Raw genomic sequence first — 16,951 nt, forward strand, 5'->3', positions numbered from 1 at the left:
CTTAGAAGGACACTCGTCCCATTCATGAGGGCCCCACCCATTCTTATGATCTCCTAAAGGTCCCACCTCCAGATGCCATACACTCAAAGTTAAGATTTCAGTATGTCAGTTTGGAGAGGGAGACACAAACATTCAGTCCATAACAAAGAGTAATATAAAGGACACTTGTATACCCACCACTCAGTGTAAGAGTATATGGCAACATTGCCTATACATGAGTTACATTCACCTCCTTCCCTGTTTCTACTAAGTAATCTAAGGAATAAGAAGATGAAACTATCTTGAGGGTGAAGCCCTTTATTAAGTTCTTTCACCTTACACTAAAATTCTACATGGAAATTTTAAGATCTGGAGTCATTGCCAGAGGTTCTTGTTAATTGATGAATAAGCAAAAAGATTGCTTTCTTTTATAAGATCTCAAACCTGTTTTCCAACTGTATTGCAGGGTTCGAGACATGTTGACTGATGAAATCACCAAAGCAGCTGCAAAGTAAGATCCATTTATTCTCTTACCAGAAATTTTCTATAAACATTTTTTCCCCTTACAGGTATGAATAATTTCTCCTTTTCAGGCAGTTCATAAGGATTTTAAAGGACTTTTTAGTTCTTTTATAAAAAATCAGTCGTTGTCCTTTCTCATATGCAGTTAATTCTTACTACATGTCTTTCTGTGAAAATACAGAGAAAGCAGTACAGGCACATAACTTTTACATCAAAGATATGTCCATGTTGTACACTTTACAAAACGCTCTGTGCTATGGCTTAGATTTAAAGGATTGCAGTTTAGTATGGGGGAAGAAGTCTTTGCTAATGTGAGTTATGTCTGTTTTACAAATAGATTAAATCTCAAGTGTGAGCCAGTAAATAATTTAAGGCAGAGCCTTTTATTCTCCTGGTGCTATTGGACCAAGTGTATCTAAATATTGAATTTTTTAATACTAAAAACTAATGTGAAGACTCAGTTAAAAAGGCAGTTTCTATCATATCTTTATGATTCCTTTAACAAAAATAGCTTGAGCATTACTACCTTAAGGCTTTTTATTTATCTGAAGCCACCTCTCACTGAGAAAATTATACCCTAGTGAACTTGCTTGAACAATCTCTTCAAGTCCCTTTGTTAGCATGCTGCCTAATTTTTCCTGGTAGTAAGTTACATGTCAGTTACATACACTTCTTTTCACTATTCTTCTTAGTTGCTGCCATTTCTGTTTGACTTCCTTTCTTCTTATTCACCAAATAATATAGATATACCTTTGACCTAGAGGATTTCATATGTACTGAAAGTCCATATTATCTAGAAATATTTAACTACAGTATAGTTGATCTCATTTCCCAGAACCTTCTGTAGCTAAATAGGCTTTGCCTAAAAAAAGATAAAACATAATCTACCTTATAATTCACTTTCCACTGGCAGTTTCTTACACAGATAGTTTGCTGTAAAATCTGATCTCGGTACCTGATCACTATTCAGCCTCATGTCCTCTGAATAAAGGGAAAGAGAAGTGGTAATCCTCCCCTACCCTCAGTTCTGTGGGCAGCCCTGGGAAATACCTGCTGACGTATCTGTTGACAAAATGAAAACTGAAGTACAGAGAGGGTTCCATAGGAACTCATTTGTGTCTGCTTCTGTAGTTTGGTGAATTGCAGACACAGTGGGAGAGCTTTCAGCTTCTTATTGGAGGGGAAGAGGTGCTGGGATGGGGACGCCTTTAACCTTTACCTTTCATAGTTTATTCTATTGAATAGTCTACTTAGTTCCTGTTAAAAACAATGCCCTGACGTTTGCAACAAAAGCTCAAATGCTGAAGAAACTAGCGTCTTTCTATTAAAACAAACTGTAATTTTGCCTCTGCAGTAGCTTTTGCAGATTCCATTCTAAAATTTTATTTCACCAAGACTTTAATCTTCAAATCTGCAAAGCATCATTTCATGACTAAGTGTGTTCACATTCCCAGTGATATTGAGTACCAATAATTTATGTTCTCATGGTGTTACCTTTTCATCAAACATTTCAAAGTATTTTATAGATCTTTTCTTATTAAAACCATCCTGACAATACTAGGGATTCACAAATGAGCAGGAGATAGTTAAGGTCCAGAGGCTGAGAGATTAATGATAGAGAGGAAGAAAAAAATCACTCTGCTGCCTTCTCTTTACTTTTTCCCACTGGCTTCCTCCAAATATGTGAGGACCCCCTTATCACCTCCTGCCAGTTTAGTCTTCTGTTCCTTGGACTGTGGCCGCCTTAGGTGGTGGTGGTTGTCGTTTTAGTCACTAAATCATGTCCAACTCTTTTGCATGGACTATAGCCCACCAGGCTCCTCTGTCCATGGGATTTCCCAGGCAAGAATACTTGAGCTGGATACGATTTCCTTCTGCAGGGGATTTTCCCAGCCCAGGAATTGAACCCATGTCTCCTGCATTGGCAGGCAGGCAGATTCTTTACCACTGAGCCACCAGGCTCCTTTGGGCCAATGTAGGGCTTATTTTGTTCTAAGGCGTAAATTAAATGTAGGAAGTAAAACACTAGTTACAGGATTAGACTGATGTAAGTTTATTTTTGTTGTTAATAATTAAATAGGTTTGAACCTAAGATAAAAATCCCCAAAGGAGTGGGTCACTTCACTAATATGTAATGTAATACTTTGTCCCTAAGAAAGCATCAGTGTAGCTCATCCTTCCTTGAGCTTCTTAATTAGGTTAATGGCATCCGTTTCAAAGGACAATTTAATTAAAATGTCAGTGGTGTTGCCTAGATAAATACTGTACTGATGCTGACATGTTATTATGCAAATTAGTCACCGCTACTTGACTGGTTGGGGATAGTTACGGTGATCAACAAGGTGAAGCGTTTTTGCTGAACAAATTCTAGAGTTTCACCTGGCTAGCTCCTCCTTGAATATGTCTCATGAGTATGTATGGAGTGTATTCTCTCTGTAAGTCACTACGTAAGGCCTGTGGGGAATGTAAAGATGATGAAGAGCTAGTCACCATGCCTTTATGAACATGTAACTTGGCCTAAGCATACCTTGTGTGGCTGGTTTTGTTTTTTTTTTTCTATTCAAAGATTAATGTACAGATATGCTTTTAGTCTGCATCCAAAGATCTAATTACCAGTGACTTTAAATATATTTTTCTCCATTTTACAAAAACAATACATGCTTCGTAATGTAAAGACCAGTGAAACTTTTCAAATACAACTATTTGAGGCACTGTTTTAAAACTGAGGATAAATTCTCTTTTAGAATTTTAGGGTTAAAAAGACACTTTATGTCATCTTGACAATTTTTTTTTTAATATGGACCATTTTTAACGTCTTTATTGAATTTGTTACAATATTGCTTGTTTTATATTTTGGTTTTTGGTACACAATAGCTCCCCAACCAGGGATCAAATCTGAACCCCTTGCTTTGGAAGACGAAGTCTTAACCACCGCACTGCCAGGGAAGGTCCAGACCAATATTCTTGATTTAGAAGATTTGTTATGCAATTTCTGGTGACCATCTAAGAATTTCTTCAGGGTGATACATTCACTGAGAATTTAAAACTTTTTTTAAAATCTAACTTCAGGGATTCATGATCATTTTTGCAGAACAGACTTCAAGATATTCTCAGCTAAAGGAAAGAGAGAATATTAGAAATAAAAGATTTAATTTTGATTTTAACTGGTTGTCTGGCTAGGGCACCTGGGAATGCCCATATCTTGCCTTACTTACTTGTATTTTATTATTAACTATAGGAGTTGCCAGTAATCCTCCTTGAAAAACTCCTTCAACCTCAAGTCTTCCTTTCTGTTCTTTCCCCCTGCCCCATCCCACAATATAAATGTTGTCTTATCAAACATATGACAGGCCTCTTAGAGAAATGATTGGAGAAGGAGTAAACAAAATGACCCAGAGTACAAAGCCTTACTGAGTTTAATCAACCCTAGAGTGGGAGCGGGAGAAAGAAGGAAGGATTGGATGAATTGATAGATGGAAGAACTTGATAACGACGAGTCCCGAATTCCATTCTTACCAAATGGAAACCAAAATGCAAGAACACAAGTTTATACTAACCTGTTAATGCCCACTAACTCACATGTTTGGTCACGACTGTGGCCTAGGGCTGGATGTACTAGACTTGCCTGGGGAGCAGATCTGGAGATCCACGCATCAGTTCTCTTCCTGCACCAGGGTAAGCAGGGAGTCATTCTCAGATGTACGCATTGGTTCAAGTTCAGGTCCAAGGTTCAGGTTCAGAGAAACATTCTCTGTATTTATAGGAACCCGGCTTCTCTGGTAGCTCAGATGGTAAAGAATCTGCCTGCAATGCAGGAGACCCCAGTTCCATCCCTGGGTTGAGAAGATCCCCTGGAGAAGGGAATGGCTGTCTACCCCAGTGTTCTTGCCTACTGAATCCCATGGGCAAATCATGGGATCACAAACTGTCAAACACAACTGAGCAACTAGCACTACACACAATCCTAGGACTAATTGAGAACTGAAGTATCTGGTGGTAAGGGTACCCTGTTGCCTGAGTTCTGTTATGATGGAGTCGGCAGGCCAAGAGCGTGTCATCAGTGACCCCCTGGGGACTTTATTCGGTAGGAGGACTTTGGAATTATGGAATAATATTAAATGTACATTTTCAAGTAGTAAGTATATTTAAGAGATTCAGTTTTCTTGATACCAAATTCAGAAGTCAAACTGAAGATTTATTGCCAATATTAGAAAACTACCATTTGGATGATATAAGAAGACATCTCTCAATCCAAATCGCCTGAGAACAAGCCTTTTTTGGATCTTCTCTAGGGGCTCTGAATCATGTTACCGAATGACTCGAAGGTTGCTGGCTTCGGCATATTAAGAGAGAGAAGGAGAAAATGATAACGATGGACGAGAAAGCCGCCAGTGGGTCGAGATGCTAGTGAAGGGTGCCTTGTGAAGCAATTCACTAGAAGTTGGTTCCACATACCAGTGCTTTAGAAAAGCCAGGGACCAATTCCATTCTGTTGGGCTTATTCACATAACTGTCCTTGGCTGGGTTTCTAAAATAAATCCGTACATGTATATTGACTGAAGATGATGCTGAAGAAGATGGCTTGGGAAATGTAAGGTCAAATGATGAAATAAAAAATTTTAGGGAGAAGGAGCTTAGATATCTGAGCTGGGATTTTTTTTAGGTTCCCCAAAGCATAATGACCATACATTTATAAGAAGAGTTAAAAATTAACACTAGCATCAGAAGAAGGACAGAAGCTTCTAACTCCAGGGAACAAACAGACCTGCATTTCCAAGGCTCTGTGAAGGGGTGGAAGTGCTTTTTGACCTCATCTGCCCTCCCTATAATAGCGCCTTCTCTTCTCCTGGTTAATGCCCCCAAATCCTCTCTTGGGATCTTTTTCTTTTTAAACAGAGACAGCCCGGTGGTCAAAGGCAACGCGCTGTTAGCCTTAAGCAGCCTCGCTGTCGTCGTTTCCAAACATGAAGTCAGCCTCTGCTCAGACTCTGACGGAGTCCTGGAGGTGAGTTAAGGGTGATTAGAACCAACTGGCTTTGGTTGTGTAACGTGTGAAAAGTGAGACTTTTCCGTAAGCCTGCCCCTGAATTTAGGAGATTACCGTCATGGGCTGTGCTACCCGATGCGCCTTTATACCAGAAGCCTTGGTGTCCTCTAAAACTCTTTTCTTCGCTGCTTTTCTGTTTTGCTTTCTCCATCACAGTTAAGTGGTCATTTCCATTTGAAGGTGCCAATTTTATGCAACAGGGGTTGTCTTTCTGTGATTACATCATGGTAACCAATCTTAGGAGGTTAACTAGGCCTACTGAAAGTGAACAGTGCTGTCAAAAAATGATAAATAAGCAGTGTTTACTGACTGCAAAAAATCGCACTTTGCATTTTAATTGTAGATGTCAATGAGAAAGTGCCTATTCATTTTTGCAAGGCATTTATTTCTTAATTAAACATGTAGCAAGCTGGCCAGTGTTCATTTTCAATGTACTTTTTCAGATAATTCATATCTGTCAAAATAAAAAAGCTTGGATTCATTCTCCTTTTAAGCCCCATTATCTGGTAGCTATCATTATCTGGAGACAATATAGTCAAGTGGTTGAAAAACATAGTCTTTGGCGTAGGAGTAGAGCTAGTAAACACAGGTATTAGGATTTAAATCCTATTGTTGTCTCCTCACCTTTCAGAGCCTATTTGCCATCTGTAAGATGGGGATAATAGTACTTACCAGACAGGATTATTGTTAGGATTAGATGAAGTTATATATGTAAGGTACAATGGCTGGTAAATACTCAGCAATAGTAACTGTTATCAAGAGCATCAGTATATACTTCACCACTTCTTGTTGCAAAAAAAATGAGCTTTTTTTCAATGCTTTTCAGCCTATCTCTGTCCCCGCAGAGTGCCTTTTGGACCGCTTATATTCTTTTTTCATGGTATGGTTTTTTGATTCCTTTTTTTGGTGGGTTCTTTGGGGGCAAGAAACCAACTCTTAATTTAAATTAAAAATGGAGCTAGAAGAAAAAGGAATCTGGACATGCACAGAATTGAAGGCAAAGCTTAAAAACCAAGTTGGGAGAAGAACAGGGGTCCAGGCACAGGTACTGATGAACCATCTCTGCAGACTACTCCTATTGGGATGGATCAGCTCTAGTCACTTACTGTCTTTGCATCGCTCCCTTAAAATTTGGAATCCCATGAGTCCCAGTCCTACACTTTCAGCAGGGTAGGATGAGTCGCTTGATTGAGCATTTAACCAGGCTTCAAATTCTGAAGGAGGGAATTCCCCACAGGGTGCTCTTACCAGTAAACAATAATGCTGTTTGGCAAAATCTCTTCATGTATATTACACGTGGAGAAGAGATGAAGACCAAGGGACTATTGCATGAAGGACAAAAATGTAGCTAGTTACCATATGGTAATTTAAGGCCAGAATCTTATTTTAATAATGAGGAAGATGAAAATCTTTTAGACAGGAAATGTTTCGTATCCTTGAAAAAGGTATGGAATACTTTAGCAGAAGCAACATGCTAGGTAGATCTACAGCCTAAAAAGTAAGCATGTCTTCCTAGGACTCCTTTATTTTGGTGTTATTTATGTAGGACTACCAGTGGTGCAGGATGTTTGCCTCAGTAGTAACTGGAGATCTAGCTCAGAGTTTGAGCTCTAGGCTCTCCTCTTCTCTATTCCCTGAATCTGTGTCCTGTCCACAAAGCACATAGTCCACAAAACATTGAGAAGCCACCCAAGCCAAAGACAGGGCTTTTCTTTTACTCTTGATGACCTCGCCTTTGACTTTTACTCAGCATGAAGGCAATGGCACCCCACTCCAGTACTCTTGCCTGGAAAATCCCATGGACGGAGGAGCCTGGCAGGCTGCAGTTCATGGGGTCGCTAAGAGTCGCATACGACTAAGGGACTTCACTTTCACTTTTCACTTTCATGCTTTGGAGAAGGAAATGGCACCCCACTCCAGCGTTCTTGCCTGGAGAATCCCAGGGACGGGGGAGCCTGGTAGGCTGCCGTCTCTGGGGTTGCACAGAGTCGGACACGACTGAAGCGACTTAGCAGCAGCAGCAGCAGCAGCATGAACTCAAGACCTCATTATTTGACTAAAGTTGAAATTTTCAAACTTCATTCAAATCTGCATTTGAGCAACAACTGAAGATCTTAAGAAGCAGATCTTCTTTGATTCAAGGAATTAATTCCAAGGATTCTTAACACTATTTCAACTTTTACAGTACCACCTGGGTGTTACCGTGTGAATTAATGAATGTTTTTTGACATCTGTTGTCATGAATGATTTTTAAAACCAAGTTCTCTTTTTATTGAGTTGGGTTTTGTTGTTGTTGTGTTTGTTTTTTCTTCTCTTTCCTCTTCTTTTCCAAACTGAAGATCATCTATGTTTTCATATCTACTTGACTAGGCAGTTGTGATGATGTGTGAATGGTAAGTACAGTGATAATAAGCAGCAAAGCTGGAAGTGGTCAAAACATTTTGTTGGCTGCTTTATTGAAATGACAAGTCAGAAAGGGAAGGTTTGATTTGCCTTCCCTGCACATCTCTCCCTTTAAACTTCCATATTATCCTCACTGAACACAGGAGCCCTGTAAGGAACTCTCAGATGGTTCTGTTCTGCTGCCCCCATCCTCTCACCTCTGCTAAGTTTTGTCTGAAAGGTAAACTTTATTTACGTGGGAGTGCAGGGGAGGATATGTATTTGTCAAATACCTGTCTACTTCGTGCGGTCCTGGCAGATGAAGTTTAGTTTTTAATAGCTCTTCATTCTTTTATACAGAAGGAGGTCGTACCCGGGATCTAGAAACAATGGTTAGGTTTTTTCTTTTTTTCCCATTATCATTTCATGTTTTCCTTCATCTGCAGGTTCAGCCTCACTTCCTGTCAGTGAAAGATTGGGTTTCCATGATATTTGATACCCTTCTGGTCATCGTTGATAGCCACTACCAACCCAGAGGACACTTTTTCTCCTCATTTTATCATGTAAGTTTGAGAAACAAAAAATAATTTAGAAACTCAAGAGTTGATTCTAGGATCAATTGTTCACATAAAATCTATGATATAATGTAAATCTTGGCCTTAGCTATACATTAGGTATGTTTCAACCTTGACTGTACATTACAGTCACCTGAGGAACTTTAAATATATATATATATGTGTGTGAGATATTGATGTGTAGGCCTCACTTCTGATTTAAATGCTTTGGAATGTGTCCTGGGTATCAACATTTTGGAAGCTTTCTAAGTTATTTTAATGTATAATCAGAGGCAAGTGTTGAAGAAAAGTAAACATTGGCTGAATACATAGGATCCTAAGTTTCTTGTCACAGCTTTTTTCATTTCAGGATATGTGACCACAGGAAGTTCAGTTCATTGGTCTGGCCCTTTGTATCCTTATTTATAAATTGAAATTATTGAACAGTATTATCTGCAGTGATTGTAGCCCCAACTTCATCTCTTATTAGTTTTGTGACCGTTGACCTGACAGCTACTTAACTTATCATCTGATTTTTCCCTTCCTGTAAAGTGAAGGTAAAAATGAGCACTTTGCCAACTTTATAAAAGATTGTGAGGATCCAATTATATAATTTATGGGAAAATGGAAAGGCAAAATGCTCTATAAATACCAAGTAATGTTGTTGGTCATATAAAAGCACCTGTTACTTAGTCATTCTCTTTCTTCACGCTTATATGCTAAGATTTGAAGCAAATTGCAACCACACTTTGTTGGTTAGGTTTTGTTTTCCCTTAACTGGCTGTCGTGCATGCTGTATTTCTGTATCTGCATGGAATTATTTCGGTTCTACCTTATCACTATCCATTGCTTAGGGAACTATAGGGATCATGGGACAATCAGCTGAGTAGCAGAGAATTATAGCTGATTTGAATGAAAATATAGCGCAGGTCCTGAACTGTTGCTAAGATTATGAATTTAGCCTGAAACTTCATCGCCTCAGGTCTTCTTTCTGCAACATTTGTGTGCCCCTGTGTGTGCTTCTGCCCCGGACCTGGTGTGTACCCATCTAGGGCTGAGGGTCAGGAACCAGCTTTTTGACTAGAGAACAAAAAAAATTACTTACTAGATAACATATAATTATATTGGAAAATAGATTTTGCTCGAAGAAGTACTTTCTCTATGATAATCTGTTTTCTGTCAGAAGTGTTCTTATTTCTTTAACGATGGATGAAAAACTTGTTAGCTTATATGGAGGTCTTTGCAGTAGCTATATGCTTCAGATATGCAGCAGGACAGGATATCTATTAGATTTCTAATAGTGCCGCTTAGTTCTTACAAACCAGTAAAAATAATGTCTTTACTAGGCAGCTCCAGGTTGCCTCTTACCTTTATAAGTCTTGCATTATTATACTTTTTCAAACCGCTATTTCAAAAGCCACTTCCTTTATTTCCTTTGTCCTAGCAGCTGGGTCATTTTAAGTAGCATTGTCATTATAATAGCGCTGTATTAACTTAAAGAATCCCTTAGCACATGTTTGCTTTTTATCCTTAAAGGACTAAAGCTTAGAGAGCAAATGAGGATAGAATTAAAAACACTTTTTAATGTGTTTTGACTGCAAGGGACAACACGGCCTTTATTGTGCGTCTGCAAATTTGAAGTGGGTAATGCTCAGGAATGATCAACGGGCTTTCTTCCTCACTTGAGACATATTGATAAATGTATATAATGTCTGGTGGAACTCTCTAACGCAGGATTCTTGTACAAGCTGTTCAGATTCAGCTGCCCTGTCATTTTATTAGGGCTGTTATTCATTTCTTTTCCCATAATTACATATAGGAAAGGAGCATTATAGTACTCTCCATTTCATTTTGAATAGCTGGTTATTGCTTTGTAACCAGAGGCTTTTAGGATTTCAACTTCCTTTTTAATTAAAAGGAATTAACCCCCTGTAGGAAATAATCCATCTACTGGGAAACGTTCCCACCAAAATTTTTGGGAGATCCGCCAATAGCTCCCTGTGCTATACTTACACTTATCCTTCTGTAACTAAACTTGAACTGCCCCCACCCTAACCCCTTTTCTCTCTCCCAGAAAACTCCTGGCTTCCTGGACATGTACAATGTGACTCGGTGGTTTCTCCAAGCTTGGATAGCTTCACTTGGAGCTTTTTCATTATATACACATGTGGGCTTTCAAAACACCAGAACTGTTTCAGGCTTTATAGTGAGGGAATGCACACCCATTAAAAAGAGACACTGTTTTTGTTTTTTCAAATTTAAAAGGATATTATTAGTTAACCAATGGCTTAGCAGCAAATTGTTTTCCTAAGAGTAAAAAGGTAACTTGTAGATAAACACGGAAATATATTTGTTTCTTTAATAATGTTTTTGGGGTGGCGAGGGTGGGTTTAACAGAAGCTTGTATTGTGTCGTGCTTTCGTGATAGGTGTGCTTCCTTCATGTTTTAAACAAAAGGCCAACCCCTTGCTTTCTTTCTCTGGCATGTCCTAGAAATCCTATTCCGGTGAAAACACGGCCAGTGCCATTGCCCGTTCCGCGGCCGCCACGGCTTTGTCTCTCCTTGTGCCAATTTTCATTATCTCTTGCAAAGAGAAGGTTGAGGAAATCCTGAACATGCTGACTGCCAGGTTACCTGGGAAACCAAGGGCTGACGAGTCTCAAGCCGTGCAAATCCACATGGGCCTCGCACTGGGGATGTTTCTCTCTCGCCTGTGTGAGGAGAAACTCAGGTACAGTTTATTAAAATATTCCTCTTTTTCCTCTTTGTGACTTAGGTGATTGATTTCTCTCTCTCTCTCTCTCTCTGTCTCTCTCTCACACACACACACTCACTCAAATCATATCTGAGCTATTTGTGGTGCTAAACTTTTCAATTTGAGCAGGTTGATCCTTTTTTCTCTTTTATGAATGAATTTGTCTCTCTCAAATACCATCACAGAGATATTCATATGTTTTAAGGGTTGCTTTTTTTTTTTAAGTGATTGAGTACTTGAAAATTATTTCACATTTAGATGAAAGCCCTGTGTAATAGACATGAGGAAAGTCTAATCATATGGTGCTATAAATTTTAAAAAGCATCTTTTCCTTCTGGTTTATAAGGGTGAAAATAACTGCTCATTCATTGATATCACTATAAAATGGGAGGAAAGATTGGGGTAGCCCTGTGCCTGAGGGTGCGGGCATTGCTGAATCACCTGAGAACTGCATGTACTGGTCTTAAGTATTGCTTTTATCCTGTGCCCTGGCTACATTTTAGTAATCCTTAAAGAGTCTTAATCTGTGCATATTATACTGGGTGCTTTATTCAGTTTGATTGCTCATTTGCAGACTGCTAGCTTTACTCTTGAATGAAGCTAATAGAATATCAAAGACCCAGGTGGAAAATTCCACTAGTGAAAAAGTTTCCTTGTGCACGAAATCAACTTTAGTTTTGGTGTTCATTATATTTATTCTTTATTTTATAACTGATCTTAGAATTTTTATATCCAGATTGATGGTAGTGTGGTACAACATGAATATTTGAAGATCATGAATCTTTAGATGTCACTGATTTGGAATTTCAGCCCCATTTTCCTCCATTGGAAATAGTAGGGCCGGTGGGGAGAGGCATTCTATTCTGATGTTAGCAGTCCTGATGCTTCCCTAGCTGGCAGAAACCATCTGTCCAAAGGCAGGAAATGGTGTTGATGTGGGTAAATTGGATGACATTATGCTATATTTGGGAGACAACCCACTCCAGTACTCTTGCCTGGAAAATCCCATGGACGGAGGAGCCTGGTAGGCTGCAGTCCATGGGGTCACTAAGAGTCAGACACGACTGAGCGACTTCACTTTCACTTTTCACTTTCATGCATTGGAGAGGGAAATGGCAACCCACTCCAGTGTTCTTGTCTGGAGAATCCCAGGGACAGAGGGCTGCCGTCTGTGGAGTCGCACAGAGTCAGAAACGACTGAAGTGACTTAGCAGCATGCTATATTTAGATTTCTGTTTGAAACCAGTGGTTAAGTTTACATTTGTTAGTTCCCATAATTTTGTGCAAACTCAGTATGTGAAACCTTTATGAGAACTGCTGTGGATCTAGGGAAATACTATATTTCAGATGATCATTTTCAGCCCTTGGAAACATCTATGGAATATTTGGGAAGATAGGCTTAGTCTTTGTGATCATAAATGAAACGTTGCCAGAATATTCATTTTGTTCTCTTCACCAGTATTAGTATACACAGGCTTGGTTCTGGACACAAACAAGAAGCTGCCCTTTGCATACGAATGGACTGTTACTTATCTTGTGTGTGAGTGGTAGAACACAAAGTATTTTTAAAGATTTAAAACTTGAAAGTGACTCCCCCCTCCCCGCTTTGCTTCTGTGTTACAAATGGCAGTCTCTTCACCATCTGTGTTCACGTTCTTCCTTCAGTATCTTTTCAAGCTACATGTTTTACAACTAAAAATGAGCCATGGCAGTTTTTAATTCCAGACAACTCATTTCATCCTGTCCTGGCTCTCGCTCTCTTCTTTTTAGTTTAGGAGGAGATGCTGCTGGTTTTAGGGTTTGACAGACTTGCATATTGTGGTAAATTTAATTTTACTACATGGAGAAACCTACAGTGATTCTCCTAAAGCATCCTTCCCTGGTTCTTAAGTTGCCTTCCACCCCTATCTGCTGACTTGACCACATCTGCAGGAAACCCTGGGGAAGAACAGCCAAAAGCTCTTCCTCTGGCAGAGTGCCCACGGTGTAACTGCAGATTTTACCTTTGCCATAATGATCCTGCATTGATAACATTCTCCTTCTGGTTGGTGTTTTAGTACTGCAGACATTAATGTAATTATTCATGGTTCCCACATTGCTATTTCACAATGGTGGTGGTTTTAGTTGCTAAATCATGTCCAGCTCTTGTGACCACCTGGACTAGCCCACCAGGCTCCTCTGTTCGTGGAATTTCCAAGGCAAGAATACTGGAGGGGGTTGCCATGTCCTTTTCTAGGGGATCTTCCTGACTCAGGGATTGAAACTGGGTCTCCCACATCTCAGGTGGTCTCCTGCATTGCAGGTGGCTTCTTTACCAACTGAGCCGCCAGGGAAGCCCCTATTTCATAGAAGTAGGAAATGAATTAGGGAGGTCCTAATTTCATAGAACAGGGGAATCTGAAATATTTGTCTTTTGGTACTAATAAATATTTTATTAGATAATGACAGTCTTTACCAGGTAATGACATTTTTGGAGAAAATTTCTATTTTTCTAAAACTAAAGTGTTTTGGGGGCTACTAACTCTGAATAATCAATGACATCAAATAAGTGGCCCAAAATGGCCCTTTATGACAACAGGATCAGGACAATATCTTGGTCTCAAAAATGAAAAGTCACTTTGTGTAAAAGAATTTTGACATTCAAACCATTTTTTTTCCTTGCTAAGGCTTATGAAAAATCTCCTGAATTTCAATTCCAGTCTAGAATTTATTCAGAAAAGCATATTATTCCAAAGCTTGCTTCTGTCGTAACTCCCAGAGGATTCTATTAATAGTTCAGCCTCTTTAGCATTTGTTTAGGATATTTAAGTATACTTTGCTCCAGAGAACATCTATAAGACTTACTTAGTTAAAACTATTAAAATTGTGTGTGCTTGTGTGCGTGTTTTCTCATCACAAAATGTAATCCTTCACCCCAGGCAAAACCTCTATAGTCTTGGTTGGAGAGGATATTACTTAAAGTGCTCTCTGCTGGCTGGCATTCCTGGAACTGCATTCCACTCAGCATGGTCCAAGACTGCAGCCAGAGAGCTGAAATGCAGAGACCCCTTGATAATAAAGTGTCGGTGATGAAGCCCACAACTCTGCCTGAGAGAACAGACAGAGCTACCTTTTAAGTTTCGTTTTACCCTAGAAGTCATAGTTCTCACTAAGTTCTCATAGTTCTCATAGTTACAAAATCCACATCAATTGCTTTATAAAGGCAGAAAAATAAAGGGCCAGGTTTTTCCACATCTTTAAAAAAAAGAAAATAGAACTGAAAAACCTTCATATTTGACACATAAAATCACAAGTGCCAGATGGATCTGGAATGAGCATTGATGGCATCAGCTGAGCAGGTTAGTTCATCCTCTGAGGAAAGTCACCTTAGCGTTTCTAGAAATATTCTTTTTGGAATTCTGAGCTCTTGTTTTTCAGTGATTTAAAATTTGAGTGAGCTGAGAAAATTCAAAACACGGGTTTGCAAGTAATGACAATGTTTCAGAAACCTAACTATTGAATGAATTCTTTGACTCAGTTTCTCTGTCTGCAGGATATGTGTGCATCATCGGTATTGTTGTTTGCTACTTTCATGTTTTTTTAATGAAATGATTTTCAGTAATATACTAAGAGCAAAATATTGCATAGTAAATATGTTGGAGAGTTGCATGATTTTCAATAACTCATTTTTCGCTCTTGGTCTTCACCCAGTGACATATCTAGCCAACAGATGAACCTTCTTCTGATGAAGTCTTTGGATGCCCTGGAAAACTGCTGCTTTGACCCTAGTCTTGAATACAAGTATGTTGATTCCATTCCCTCTCTGATGCTCAGAGATTGGATCTTTCTTTGCTATAAAATGTTTCATTCTATGGTGAAATATTTGTAGGACCCAGTCCTGAATTCCTTTACTCAGAATAATAATTTTTAAAAATCTGTAATTAAAGCTTATTTGTTCTGAAAACCATGTTTCAGAAAATAGACAACTTGGACAATAGACAATTGTTTCCATACAGAGCAACAGATGTCATTTTGTGGCTGTCGTTAAGTTTCCAATACCTTAGATTCTGTCTTGTACTTATCATATGAGACATCTGTCTGGGGATGTGTATGTATGATAACCTTTTTAAAGACCTGTTGAAAATATTCTTTGAATTTGATTTGACTAAGAGAGGCTTTGACTCATAATTTAGATTTCCTTATGAAATCGTGTCAGAGGCATCAAAATGGAAACAAACAGAGGTTACACCAGGCGTTCCCACCCTCCTCACTATTAATAGATCCCTTCCCCAAAAGAAGCTTTGTGCATTTTTAAGATTTTCTCTATTAAACTAATATCTTAAAATTTATTTCCTCATTGCAGTTATAAAAAACAAAAACAAAAGAGAATAATCAGAAAAGACCTCAAAAAATGGTGTTAAACATACTGGTTTAGTGAGACATTGAATGCTTTGTCTCATCCATGTGGTTAGTGTGGGAAGATAAACGCAGTGTTATTATGCCTTCTGAAATACTGCACCAGTGAGAACCTGCACTGGACCTTTTTGGACCTTCTTATGTTTTGGAATTAGATCTTCTGGGGTTGAAGTTAATAGGAAACTCAACAGATTATAAGCATCTATTATAACCTATTATAACTTCCAATCTATTAATTCATGTCCTTCATACTATCATGGGTACTGTTCAAATATGAATTACATCAGTGTTTACCAAAATTATCAGTGTTTAAATGTCTGGCCTTTAGGAATTGATGATCTAAAGTGACCTCCATACCCTCTCACCTGTTAAGTTCAGACTTACAAGAGCGTAATGGTAGAAGTACTGAAGGTATCACATATTTCATCACGTGTAAGTGAAGTCAGATCTTCACGGGAAGCCCAAGTTCGATCCCTGGGTCGGGAAGATCCCCTGGAGAAGGAAATGGCAACCCACTCCAGTACTCTTGCCTGGAGGATACCATGGAGGGAGGAGCCTGGTAGGCTAAAGTCCATGGGGTCGCAAAGAGTCGGACACAACTGAGCAACTTCACTCTCTCACTCACAAATATGAGATCTTTCACATGCAAGCTAAGGTTGAATAAGAACCCCTGATATGCACCTGCTTTATCACCCTTTAAAGTTGAATACTTCAGAGATGAGATGACATGTTAAGAGTATGGTTGTGAGTATGGGCAAAGAAAGAGTTTGGAGGCATAATTGAAGTCTCAAATTTTAGAGAATGATTAATGGAAGGGCTAGGGTCCTTAACTGTTTTGGGGGCTGATGAAGGTTTTTGAGCCTAATTCACATGTTGGTGTTGTTGCCTTTTACAACCAAGGAGTAAGAAAAATTTCTCTCCCTCCCCCTCCCCACTTCCTTCTTTCTCCTGCCTGGCCCCAAACGTGTTTAACATATCTGTAGCTCTGGGTGTTTAAAGCTGGGGGGTGGGGAATGTGATTAGCCTGCTGTAAACTTTCAGGTAGTTGGAACAATCAGGAGTGACTCTCGTGTATTGTCTCCACTAGTTTATAGGAATGTTGTTTGAGTATAGGGAGGACCATGGAGATAACTGAATTAGCCAAAGTAGGGATATTTATACATTGAAAACCTTCATATGTCTAAGCATATTTAACTTTAAAATTAATATAGTAATTAAAATTACTATATTATAAAAATTTTAAATTTTTATAATATAGTAATAAGATTCTTATTTCTTCATTCTTACCTCCTTTCTTTATTCTTGAAAGTGTTAGT

The 16,951-nt window shown here is 38.9% G+C and overlaps 1 protein-coding gene across 3 annotated transcripts in view; it reads left to right on the top strand.

The window, feature by feature from the left end:
- Nucleotides 1-16,951, top strand: part of FOCAD (focadhesin) — a 295,859-nt gene that overhangs the window by 221,623 nt on the left and 57,285 nt on the right. For all 3 annotated transcript variants that reach the window (XM_010857081.1, XM_010857080.1, XM_010857079.1), the window contains 5 exons: nucleotides 446-490; nucleotides 5,398-5,506; nucleotides 8,377-8,493; nucleotides 10,978-11,216; nucleotides 14,931-15,020. In XM_010857081.1, coding sequence (XP_010855383.1) covers nucleotides 446-490; nucleotides 5,398-5,506; nucleotides 8,377-8,493; nucleotides 10,978-11,216; nucleotides 14,931-15,020 — 600 coding nt within the window. The remainder of the gene's footprint in view (nucleotides 1-445; nucleotides 491-5,397; nucleotides 5,507-8,376; nucleotides 8,494-10,977; nucleotides 11,217-14,930; nucleotides 15,021-16,951) is intronic.

Source organism: Bison bison, unplaced genomic scaffold (assembly GCF_000754665.1).
Source record: "Bison bison bison isolate TAMUID 2011002044 unplaced genomic scaffold, Bison_UMD1.0 scf7180017864376, whole genome shotgun sequence".
Taxonomy (NCBI): domain Eukaryota; kingdom Metazoa; phylum Chordata; class Mammalia; order Artiodactyla; family Bovidae; genus Bison; species Bison bison.